Raw genomic sequence first — 12974 nt, forward strand, 5'->3', positions numbered from 1 at the left:
CGAAATAATTAATCGAAATAACATATTTTACATAAATATCAAATTTAGCAATGAGGTGAATATAAAAAAAATGAGAATAAAATTATCAATTAATTAATTTCCAGGATTTCAAATCATACCCCGCTCAACGAGTTGGCTGTAACTGGCAATCCTCGGTTTCGGCTTTTCCTCGTTGTGGTAGATAATTTTAAAGTTTTCTGATACCAATTCGAGACTTCGATTTCCAGGCATTGGGTATCTTACGGAACCCTTGAATTTTGCAGCCAACATGTCTTCCGCTGCCTTGAAATCAAAAGATTCGTCAACGATGAAAGTGATAATGTGTCCCCGGAAATCAGTCTCATGGAGCTGAAAATTGAAGCTTAAGTTTTTGAAAGACGTCAATATTTTTACAAAACAGCCAAAATTTGATTCAAAGTTAGAGAATCTTTTTGGCTCTGCTCCAATCTACAAAGGTTTGTAAGTAAAGGCTTCTGGCTATAAAAATGTTCTTGGTGAATAGTAATCTTTAAGGAAGAAAGCCTTTGAAGTAACAAAAAAGGCCTAAAGGCCTTGAGAAATAAAATCGTCTTACTCAAGCCCCTTCGTGGTCCCTAGCAAAAAAAAACTCACCCTTTCACAGAAATCCAATATTTTCTCAGTCTTCAAGATAATATGAACCGTTTCAAAGTTCATAAAATCTTGCTCATTCAAATGTATATCTTCATTCTGGATATCCAACTCTTTGGCGTTTCTCCATTGATCCATATTTGAAATCAATGGGTCAATTTTGATTGTTTCCTCATGTGCTTCTCTCACTTCTCTCGGGTTTTCGACACTTTTCCATTTTCGAAGTTTAATCGATACCAAATGTTTTGAATTCAACAGTTTCAGTAAATCTTTCATCTGTTCTTCATTCTTTTCGCCAGTGTCCCCGTACCATCTAGTTTCCATTATCAACTTATTTGCTTTAACGGATCCCATGTCACTTCTGAACTGAGAGTTCAAGGATTTGAGAATATAGAAAAATGGGTCAAGTTTTGGATCCCAACTTTCATATTCTTCACTTTTGAATTCCAGCACGTTCAATTTTGCCTTGTGAAGAACATAGTATAAATGAATGGACGCCTGCAGTTGGAATCGTGATGTCTTGTCAAATCTTGCTTGATAGCCTTTCCAAACCAGACATTTCTCATTTTGACACCTCCAGTATTGTAGGTTCAGTGGTGGATCATTAAGTTTGAAAATTTGAACTTTGACTTTTCCATATGCTCTGGTCACTATCACCCTGTTCATTGGAAACGCTTTTTTCAAGGAATCACGTTGAGGTGCATCATATAATTTTAGCATAAGCAATCTGAAATGTTTGAAATTTGATTATTATAATTGTCCGCCGACAAATTACATGTGATGGATAAAAGCAACTGAATTTTTCCGGAAATGAAATTCCGCATTCCGCTTTCCAGATACTCAAACTCTAATTCCAAACTCACAAGTCCAAACAGTCATGCGGTTTGATATCATCTTTAATTTCCCCATACTTTATATTCTTTTTGTATTCTTGATCGGCAATCTTTTTGAAGTTTTTATCAATGTCCTGACTAGAAACATCGCAATACCAGTCTAATACAGTTGCACGTTTTGGTTTTTGGTAATCGCTGAGTTCCGGATCGATTTCAGTAGATGTTGGTTCTCTCGCAAGATCGTCGGCGTCTTCTGAAAAATGACTAATTCAAAATTTCAAAATGAATATTGAAAAAAATTCAAATTTAACCTCGAGGAACATTTTCCACAATTCCGCCTGTCTTCGTTTCATACAAATTCCTACTAGCTTGGGCAGGTGAATTGCCTTTCAGAAACTCGTACTTCGCAAATAGCTCAACTGAATTTTTGAGTTTTTTGTGGACCATTGGATGGCTGAAAATTCAGAAAAACGAATAATTAAAGAAATAAAAGAAAAATAAAAATTATTTTCAGCCGCCGAACAGCCGCTGGACAGCAGCGAAAAAGAAAAAAAGAACAAGAAAATCGATAACAGAGTTGAAAAATTCGCGGTTAAAATTTGGTAGATCAAAAATCCAATTCTCCAAAAAAAAGTATTCTGAAAAATTCTAGAAGCTGCCGGCTTTAAAAACAGAAAAAAAAGAAAAATAATCCGTTTCTCCTTGTTCCCGTCCAAATCGGTCTCCTCAAAACTCATCATAATCCAGGTAGATCTGTCACATTTTAATTGTCCAAGCCGATATGAAATCTTGACAGGTTTCCCATCAACTATGATCGGAGCTACTAATTCAATGTTTTTTTTTTCAACCAACAATCTTTGAACTTTCGAGAAGTCAAAGCCTTCGTTTACAGTCATTGTTAAGTTGAATGGAGTGGAACGATGTTCGCGGACCTGGAATAGTTGAAAAATTAGTAAAATTTTCGGAAATATTGAAAATCGCTAGCGACGGCTTACAAGCGGCTCATCAGCGGCTGACCAACTTATGAAAAACGGCTGACCAGCGGCTTACCAGCGGCTCACCAGCGGCTTACCATTGGATTACCAGCGGCTCACCAGCGGTTGACTAGCGGCTGACGAGCGGTAGACCAGAGAATGTTCAGCGGATATTCAGCGACCAGTGGCTTACCAGCAGCCGACCATCGGCTGGCCGTCGGCTGACCAGCGGCTGACCAGCGCGTTGCCAGCGGGTTGCCAGCGGCGGATACGCACAGTTTTATCAGACGCATCGACTTACTACTTGACAAAGCTCATAAATATCCTCTTCTTTCAACCCCACTCGAATTGTTTTCACATGCTTTTCACCAATGTAATCTTCCTTCAACATTTGCATATTCCTATCCAGAATATAAGAAGGAGCGAATTTTAAAATTTTCAATTTTCATCCCAAATCACTTCGATTTCCAATATTTCTGTGATGTTCAGTAATTTTAAATTTTCGTTGCGGAGCGAAAAAAATGTTCAAATTTACATAAAAAACGATAAAGCCTTTTCGAGTAGTATTTCCTGGGGGTAGGGATTCAAGAAGGGTCGTGATAAAGCAAAATGAATTTAGGAAACTATCGTTGGACTTGTTGTTTTCCATAAAACGGATCCTAAAAATATAAGTACAAAGCTTAAAACTTACCTTTGTCACATACAGTACTTTAAAGGGGGCCAGACAGCAAAATTTTCGGGGAAAATTTCAGGGAACGTGTGATTTGCCGTCGCGGTGTTCGCACCTAAAGCACGCAATCCGACGCGAAAACTTTTTTTATTTTTTTATTTTCCGACTTCATTTTTCCGAATTTTAAACGACTTTACAACTTAAAGGTGGGGGGGGGGGGACAGGAGATTTTTCGTAGTTTTTTTGTAGCTAGAGTATGCATTCTACCGTCACGGTGTACAACGCTTAATGTCACTCTGCGTACAGCTGTCGTCCTCGCCTTTATGTATGCAATCGGGCGACCGATTTCTCTTTGCCCGTGTAGCTCAGTCGGTAGCGGCGCCACACCCTCAATCCTCGTCCCACACGTTCAACTCCTCGAGAGGCATATTTAAACGAAATTTCGAGAACATTATTTTTTTCATGTCCCCCCACCTTTAAAAAATGGTTTTTTTTGTAATTTATTGTAAAAATCATATAAATAAAATTTTTTCGTGAATTTCCGGTTCAGTCGAATGATTATTTTGTCAGTGACCGATTTTTTCTAAAAATATGCAAAAAAATAATTTTGTCTCTGATTGCCGTTTCGCCTTTCTTTCAACTGGTATTTTTTTCGTCTCATTATTACTCAGAGAATGAAAACAATACAGTATGCTTCATGAATGAGGTTTTCAGCAACGCCTTCACATCTTCTGCTCATTTCGCCTTGCGACGACAAACTCGGAAGGAAACAAAATTATAATTTTACGATTTTTTGAATTGTTTGTGTTCTTACTAAAAATTTAATGTTTTTTTTTTGCATAATTTATTTGTTGACATAATTAACTGCATATATTATTATCAACAGTGTTTCTTATCTCGTAGCTAGGCTTTGACGGCACGCTGACGTTCCGAAAATTCCCATTCCAAAAATTTTGAGTTCCAAAAGTTGAATCCAAAAGAGACAAGCTAAGAAAAAAGCATACATGTGGATGGCCGGGCGGGCCGGCCTGCTTGTCTCAAAACTTTCGGCCCGGCCCGCTCGGCCCGCCTAGGACAACTTTTCGGAAATTTTATTTTTCGAATGTGCCAAAATATTTATAATGGCACAAATATTAATCCAAATGCATACAACCATCCGAAAAAAGTCAATTTAATTGAATTTTAAAAATCAAACTTCATTAAGCCAAGGATGAAACTTTTTTTTCTAATTACGACTTCAAAACAGTTTTTATCATACTTGTAAAATACCGGGCCGGCCCGCCAAAGTCCGGGCCGGGCCTGAGGAAAATTTCAAAGCCCGGGCCCGGCCCGGAAGACCCGGTAGCAAAAATTTTGTCATTTTGAACCGAATTTTGAGCTCTTAATACAATTTTCTATATTTTTTTGTGCTTTTTGGATTGTTTGTCTGTTTGATCAAAAAATATTTGAAAAAACTCGAAAAAAATTTTTTGATCGAAAAAAATCACATAAGGGTCCCCCCGTATGTGTTTTTCGAATTTTTCAGAACTTGTGGAATGACAGGCCCGCCGGGCCGGACCGGGCTCGGGCCGGGCCTCCGAAATTCGAGAAAAAGCCCGGCCCGGCCCGGCCCGGCCATCTTTTCCACAAGTATGGAAAAAAGGGGAATCATTAGCAGGGATTGAACCTCCGACCTTCTGAATGCTAACCTAGAGCGTCCACACTACACCACGCGTGTGAGAGGCGACGACCGTGTTGATTTGTCTTATGAAGCGACGCCGCTGCAGCAAACGAGTGAGGAAATTACGGTCAGAAAAAAGAGCATTTTTTCGTCGGTGTAGTGTTTTTTTTCTGTTTTTAAGTACAAAACTATACTTATACTTTAGAGTTACCTCTTTTGAGAAAAAATAAAAATTTTGAAAAATTTGATGTCCCCTCCTTTAAAATGAAATTGATCGAGATAGTGGAAAATTTTTGTTCATAATCTATAAAAGATTCCACGTGATGTTTTGAAAATTTGAAAATAATTTTGAAAAATTGGCAACACGGATGAAAAATTGGCAACACGGTCATTTTTGGCCTTTTTCGCCCCTTTCGAAAATCCGGTGCTTCGAGCGAGGATCGAACTCGGGTCTATCGCTTCACACACCGGCGTGTAAACCAGTGCGCTATTCGATCTACAAAAATCTTTTTTGTTTTTGATATATAAATAAGTTCCTTTTTTGACGTGAAAATGTGAATAATTCCTCTTTCTCAAAATTTCAATGAGTGTGAATTTCTGAAAAGTGGTAATAATTTACCGTATTTCCTCTAATAAAAGCCCATGGGCCTCTATTTTTCAATTATTTATTTTCAAAAAAAAATTGATTCAAAAAAATCCGAAATTTTACAATTCGGGAGTTAAGAATTCTGAAATTCAGTGTTTTGGATAATTCGAAATTTTCATTATGCAATTCTAAATTTCAAAATTCCGAATTTATGAAATCCTGAGATTCCAAGATCTCAAAATTCTGGAATTCTGGAATTCCGGGAAAAAAATCTAAAATTTTAAAAATCTGAGATTCCGAAATTTAGAAATTAGAAAATTCAGAAATTGAGAAATTGTCGAGTTCTAAAATCACAGAAAATCCAAAAATTCTGGAATTGTCAATCAGCGTATTTTCTCCAATACAAGCCCATTTGCTTGGAGTGTGGGCTTCTATTTTTCGATGAACCTCGCGGAGTGGGCTTCAAATGGAGGGCTTCTATTAGAGGAAATACGGTATACTAGAATCAAGATTTTTGAGTTTCTGGTTCTAAAAAATGTATTTCTTTTGATTTCAAGAATATTCTAAATTTCTAATATTTCAGAATTTTTTGGAATTCCGAGGATGATTTCTGAATTGGGATACTTTTTGGATCTGGCGCCAAAATTCAGGTGTCCCAGTGAAAGGTTAACAATGCGTTTTTGCCTAAACCTATGATTTTAAACAAAAAATTGAAACAAATTTGCACCAAAAAAACGTGAAAATCTTACTGATTTTCGCTAATTTCAGTACTTTTTGACTGGAATTTTTCACATTTTTTGAAAAAATTATAGGCCTTCCCTTTTATTGGGCTATCCGAAAAATGGTGCCAAATTCAAAAGCATGACCAGAATTCGAATTCAAAATTTAACACAAAAATGTAGCTAGGAATAGGAAAAGCTATTTTTTCTTCATAGGTATGCAGATTTTTTTTGGTAATTTTTCAACATTCTGAAAATTATTCTATTCTTCCTAAATTTTGTGTTCTCTTGAAAAATCTGTAGTTTTTAACTGTATAGCATGTCTATATTGAAATATATCAACTGTAATTTCAATTTTTCTTTTTTTTTTTGAATGTAAATATTATTGCTGTCTGAAAAAAAAGGTTAGAGAGAATTTTTTGCAGGGAGCCTTGCTTCTAGATATCAGCTGATTTAGGGCGCTATGCCAACTTTTTAAAGGCTGAAAGTGCTTTTAAGGGCGAACAAGAGTTCCGGGGGAAGGGTTGCTATCCGAGAGAAGTTCGACATATTCCTCTTCTAGTTTTGATGGGAATATATTCGAATCCACACTAAATTGCTTCAGTCGCACTACTGTGGATCCACGTTCCTTTTTTTTATCTCCTTCATTTTTTTGAAATGTCACGGAAAAATATAACATTGTTGTCCTGAGAATCAGAAAACAGAAACTAGGAACAATACACGTGAAGAAAACCTCCCCCTTCAAAAAAGATCAAAAAGCCTTTTGCATCCTCATGTAGAAATACGAGCTCTCCTCAACCAATTTCATCCTTAAGTACTGTATGTGACAATAGTAAGTTTCGAATAAAAATTTTTATTTACTTCAACCCTTTCAATTCGATTCAGAATTTTCAACTAGTTTTTCAGTCAACATAGAGCACCATGGAAAACAATTATCTTTAAGCTCGAAGGATCCGTTTTATGGAAAACGACAAGTCCAACGATAGTTTCCTAATATTCATTTTGCTTTATCACGACCCTTCTTGAATCCCTACCCCCCCCCCCCATGCTTTTCCAGAATCCCAAAAATTGAAAGCTTCGAGTCCTGTGAATCACGTGAATTTCCAAAATCCCAGAACTCGAACTGTTCGAGTTCTGTGAAAAATCCCAGAAATTGAAACGTTTACTTTCTGTGAATCACGTAAAATTTAAAAGATTCTCAGAATTCGAAGCCTTCAATTCCTGTGCATCACGTAACTTTTCGCAAAATTGAAAATCAACAGAAATAATGTAATTAAAACCATATTTTTCATGATTGCGTTGAAATAAAGCATTTCTGAACAAAAAAACATCGATTATGACATTTATCAGTAGTTTAGCATTTTCTGTGACGAATTACAGAAATTTGGACCATTTTTGTTTATTCCTTCGAGAATTAAACATTTTGAAAATCGCTACTTCTTATATCAAAATATCGGGCTTCTTCCCATTGTTTCAATTGTGGAACCATCCGCCAGCTCTTCATCACTCTTGTAATCCCATTTCTATGCATATGACTATCATCCCATTTTCGAATCGTAATCTTTCTCAAAATGCGAGGTTTCACATATTTCAATATGTCCATCACTTGATCCTCCGTAGCGTCCTGACCATCATAAAAACTTAGTTCCATTTTGAACTCTTTTACCTTAATTTGATGGCGCAGCCGATGTGATAGTTGTTTGTAGAACTTGTAGAACGGATCCAATTTTGGGTTCTATGAATTATACTTTTCAGTTTCAAACTCCAACGAAATCAAAGACGTCCATTTGATAGTATGAAATACATTGTATGCAGCGAGTTGTTGGAATTTTCTGGAACTATCAAATCTAGCAAAATATCCATGCCAGACAAGTGTTGTTTCCTGATCACATCTCCAGTAATCCACATGGATAACATCGATGATATTCCAATTTTTCATTTGAACTTTGATCTTTCCATAGTCCATAATAATCTTCATCTTTTTGATTCCCGTTTATTTTTCATTCGTGGGAGGTGAATTCGGACGTGGAATCAACTTTGGCTTAGGATGGATAAGGAAGAGCATGAGGATCGGATATGGATCGAGTACTTGAAAGGCTTAGAACAGTCGTATAAGGAGTTTTACGGTAGATGGAAAGCCGAAAGAAGAGCAAAAAGAAGAGAAGAAAGGAAATTAATTAAGGAAAAAATTAGGAAGCAGAAGAAGCAATGGAAATTGGCTCAAGATCGTTCTCGGGCTGCTCAGGAAAAGGATCGCAGATATCGTAAGAAAGTGAGAGCAAGCCGTCGGAAGAAGGTGCAGTGGCTGAAAAAACGAAATTGGCTTCCAATGCGGATTTTCCATCTGTTCTTCTGGATTCGACCAATGAATATGCTCATTTGCAATGCTTCCCAAATTTGCTATTGGGGTCTTCTCTCGATTGAACTCCACGTGTCCAAATATCGATCGAAAAAGAAAAGAAAAAAAGCGTTTTCTCGTTAATGTATGCCAGATGACACAGATCCCAACTTAAAGGAACACGGAATATTGAACTCTTTTGCATGACCCATACACTTCACGTATTTTAGATACGTAATAAATTATTATAAATTATTATATAACATTTGGTCTTGTTCATCAGTTTACAGTATTCGGTTCCGAAATTTCGGAAATTGAATCTGAATTTTTACATTTTCTCATTTCGCATTTTTGGATTATCTATAAATGCTGTAGGGAAAAACCGTGTCTTTTTGGTGGCTAGAACTTACCCACGGTTTGGGCAGCGGCCGGCCGGAACATTGTTTACGACATCCTTGATATCAAAACTGAATAACTAGCGATCTTAAAACCACTGGATCTTGGACCAAGTCTTTCTACCAGTTTTGCTTCTCCTTATCCGAATCTTGGACCAAGTCCTCTTTCCAATTTTGCTTCTCCTCATCGGAATCTTGGACCAAGTCCTTTTTCCAATTCCGCTTATTCATATCGGCCTCATGTTGGATTCCTGGATACTTTTTGATTAAAGTCCGATCCCAGGCATCTCCCAGATCTTTCAGTGTGAAATTAGCTCCTGATTGGTCTTGGTATTCAGTATCGACTGGCTCCTCAACGTCCGAATCGTCTTCGGTGGATTTTCGAAGGTTTGGAATTTCTGGAATTATTGATTTTTTTTCCAATCGATATTTCCCGCTGACCAGCGGTTTACCAGCGGCAGACCAGCTGTTGACCAGTGGCGGACCAGTGGCGGACCAGCTGCGGACCAGCTGCGGACCAGCGGCGGGCCAGTGGCTGATCAGCGGTGGACCAGCGGCTGACCAACGGCGGACCAGCGACTGACCAGCGGCGGACCAGCGGCTGACCAGCGGCAGACCAGCGGCTGACCAACGGCTGACTAACGGCGGACCAGCAGCTGACCAGCGGCGGACCAGCGTCGGACCAGCGGCGGATCAGCTTCTGACCAGCAGCTTACCAGCTGCTGACCATTATCTTAACAGCTTCTGACCAGCGTCTTACCAACGGGTGACCAGCGGCTCATCAGCGGCGGACCAGCAGCTGACCAGCGGTGGGCCAGCGTCGGATCAGCGGCAGACCAGCAGCTGTCCAGCGGCAGACCAGCGGCTGACCAACGGCTGACCAACGGCTGACCAACGGCTTACCAGCGGCGGACCAGCTGCGGACCAACGGCTTACCAGCTGCTGACCATTATCTTAACAGCTTCTGACCAACGTCTCACCAGCGGCGGACCAGCGGTGGACCAGCGGCTGACCGGCGGCTGACCGGCGGCTGAGCAGGACATTTTCTTACCTTCGAAAATCATCGGCATTTCTTACCTTCGAAAATCATCGGCATTTCTTACCTTCGAAAATCATCGGCATTTCTTACCTTCGAAAATCATCGGCATACTTCTTCTGACTTCACCAAGTTTGCTCGGATTCTTCCCGTCTCTTGCTGGTACCGATCGTCTCCGACGTGCTGAAAAATTGAGATTCTTTATAAATCTGAAATTTTTTTGCGCACACTGAATCCTTTTTTCGATGTTATCATTTCACAAATATTTCTATGAACATCATCAAACGAATTCCTCTTCAGAAACTCGCATTGAACACAATGATCGCGAGATTCCAAGTCTCGGAAGTGAAAGACAAAAATTTAAGACAAAAATCGAGGAAAAAAACCGAAAAATTCAGAAAAAAAAGCAGGCAAAACCTGAAAAAAAAACAAAAACAAAAAACTAATCAAAAGTAGGCGGGTTGAAATAGGTAAAGTAGATCAAAAACATTTTTCGAAAAAATTTTTATTTGAAGAATTCTTCTTTTTCTTATCCAGATTTTAGAGCTCTTGATATTGAAAATCGAGTTCCTGACAACATTACCAACCTGCTGACAGGTTTTGAAAAACAAGGTCACACAATTTTTTTTTAATTTCAGGAAAATTTTTTTTTTTGATCTACCCAGAAAAATTTTTTTTTGATCTACCCAGAAAAATTTTTTTGGAGGGAATGTTTTGATTCCGAGTTTTCAGATCATTCATTGTGTCATTTATCATCATTTTCCGATTAGTTTTCGATTTCTGATTCTCAAAATAATTTTTTACAGTCTCCCAATGGTACATACCGAACTGAGCGACCGCACCTCTTTACGTCTCTGTGCAAAATACGAATTTCTGAAAAGGAATTCAGCCAGAGAAGCTCATCGAAATATTTGTGAAATGCTGATATCGGAAAAGGCACAACACAATTATCAAAGCCAAAAAACGACACATGTGTTGAGAAAACGTCGAGAAAACTTCAGAGAATCCACCGAAACTGATTCTGATTCTGAAGAACCGGATGATTGGAACAAAGAACATGATGAAGAATTTCAAGTCGATTATCCAATTGAAAAATTAGAAGCTGATTTCCGAACGTTCAACCTTTATATGTTGGTAAAAACGGAAATGGACCACACTGTTCCACATCTAAACAGACGGATGTTCCTTGAAGCCAATATACTAGAAAGGTAGAAATTCTGCATTTGTCAATTAGGCTACGCGCTTGCCCGAAGCTTTCCAAGGGATCTGATAGTGAGCTAAGCAACGATTTTTTTCAGGTTGGCTCTTCGTGATGCATATCCAAAGAATCATAAAGAACTACAAGAACTACGTGATTACAATTTTTTCATAGATAAAAATAAATTTGACTTTATGAATGTCACCAGAGAATATGGAAAGGTCAAGACCGTCATGGGAAAAGGCGATACAGATGTATCGTGGAAATTGGAACATTGGAGATGTCAAAAAGACGGGAGAACGATGATTTGGAAAGGATACCATGCGAATTTCTATTGCTGCCGAAGGTTCCAACAATGGGCATCTGAACACATATGTTATTGTCTTCAACGAACGCAAGAAATACGACGAATTCGAGAAACACATTTGAAGAGCTTAAAAATTGTCACCAAGCCACGCAATTTGTGGTATCCAGCTGTCGATCCGTTCTACAAGTTTTATCAGCAGCTAGGACATCATGCAAAAAGCAAGACTTTCATAGTTGACCTTTTTCAATTGGAACTTGGTTGGTTCGATGATTCAACGGAGCAGAACATGAAACCAACCAAAATGTTGATGCACAATTTTAAGTCTCTGAAAAAAATTGAATTTAGAAAATGGACGGAAAGTTTGAAGCCCGAAAATAATAGAGTTTTGACGATGAGCAAGTGGATAACGATTTTCAGTTCAAATGAATGGTGTAAGGCTCCAGACTTGGATGTTGTGGATCCGAATATCAAAATGGATGCTAGGAATTTTATGTATTTCGAAAAAATCTATATTCATTTGCCGGTACAGGATATTTATCAGTTTTCTCAACAGGTTTGTTTTGTGAACAAATTTCAAGCGACTGGCTTATTGGCGGCTGACCGGCGGCTGGCCGACTGCTGATCATCCGCTGGTCATCCGTCCGTCATCCGCTTCACCATTTTACAACTGGTAAATTTAAAACTGAAATTTTTGCCAACTTTCAGATCAAAGAACATATCAACAAGCCAAGGATGGTATTTGAAGTAGAAGAGGAATATAATTTTGATGCGGCTGCACGAGTGCTACAGCAATATTTAAGGGACGAAATTGTAGAGCGGAAATTTTTATTGCATGAGAGGAAGCAAATTTACATTCAATTGTGTTCCGATGAGCATCAAATCGTTTGTACGCGGGAACAGCGGATTCCAATTTTGAAGGCTGCTATCGGAACAGCTGGAAAGCTTGTGGGACGATCGTGATCTTTTAATGACTAAATATTTAAGTTTAACATTTACAGAATAAGTTTTAATCTATAAGTAATAATATCTATTCTTATGTGATTTTTATTTCTACCTTATTGTTGTCCTATTTTTATTATATTTAATTGTTGTGAACAATTTTACTATTCACGCTCTCCCACAGAACAATTCCGAACTGCAAATTAATTTTTGATCTAGAGAAAAAAAGTTTGGCGCGATCACAATTGCAGGTCTAAAACCATAATTTCAGAATTTTTTATCTGATTTTGTGGAGTTCCAAGATGATTCAAAAGATTTTTAAAAAATTAATTAGTGGTTATAGATTCATGTATGGTCCTTTTCCGTAAGAAAAAAGGTCAAAAATGGTCATTTTTGAAAGTTTTTTACAGAAAAAATCTATCTCCTCTTTCAGTTTTAGACATTCCTAGGAGTTCTATAGCTCAAAAAACCGCAATTGTTTTCTCTACATTTTCTATGGACGAATTAAAAATTCATCCATAGAAAATGTAGAGAAAATAATTGCGGTTTTTTTGAGCTAGATTTTTTTCTGTAAAAAACTTTCAAAAATGACCATTTTTGACATTTTTTCTTCCGGAAAACGACACATACATGAATCTAATAACCACATTATTATTTTTTTAAAAATCATTTGAATCATCTTGGAACTCCACAAAATCAGATAAAAAATT

The 12974-nt window shown here is 37.8% G+C and overlaps 4 protein-coding genes across 4 annotated transcripts; 1 reads left to right on the top strand and 3 right to left on the bottom strand.

The window, feature by feature from the left end:
- Window positions 1-108: 108 nt before the first annotated feature.
- Window positions 109-2813, bottom strand: CBG21601 (the record flags this gene model as incomplete). Its single annotated transcript, XM_045244882.1, has 6 exons — window positions 109-447; window positions 613-1336; window positions 1473-1695; window positions 1754-1861; window positions 2203-2374; window positions 2718-2813. 6 exons carry the CDS (start codon window positions 2811-2813, stop codon window positions 109-111), a joined length of 1662 nt encoding a protein of 553 aa, XP_045097340.1.
- A 4973-nt stretch (window positions 2814-7786) lies between these two features.
- On the bottom strand, window positions 7787-8029 carry CBG26250 (the record flags this gene model as incomplete). The annotated part of the gene is made up of 1 exon (XM_045244883.1): window positions 7787-8029. The coding sequence occupies one exon, from the start codon at window positions 8027-8029 to the stop codon at window positions 7787-7789; it is 243 nt and encodes an 80-aa protein (XP_045100459.1).
- An 875-nt stretch (window positions 8030-8904) lies between these two features.
- On the bottom strand, window positions 8905-9854 carry CBG26251 (the record flags this gene model as incomplete). The annotated part of the gene is made up of 2 exons (XM_045244884.1): window positions 8905-9440; window positions 9836-9854. The coding sequence occupies 2 exons, from the start codon at window positions 9852-9854 to the stop codon at window positions 8905-8907; spliced, it is 555 nt and encodes a 184-aa protein (XP_045100460.1).
- A 779-nt stretch (window positions 9855-10633) lies between these two features.
- On the top strand, window positions 10634-12285 carry CBG21603 (the record flags this gene model as incomplete). Its single annotated transcript, XM_002632630.1, has 3 exons — window positions 10634-11028; window positions 11119-11878; window positions 12031-12285. 3 exons carry the CDS (start codon window positions 10634-10636, stop codon window positions 12283-12285), a joined length of 1410 nt encoding a protein of 469 aa, XP_002632676.1.
- Window positions 12286-12974: the final 689 nt, after the last annotated feature.

The sequence above is a fragment of the Caenorhabditis briggsae genome, assembly GCF_000004555.2.
Source record: "Caenorhabditis briggsae complete genome, chrIV, whole genome shotgun sequence".
Lineage (NCBI taxonomy): Eukaryota > Metazoa > Nematoda > Chromadorea > Rhabditida > Rhabditidae > Caenorhabditis > Caenorhabditis briggsae.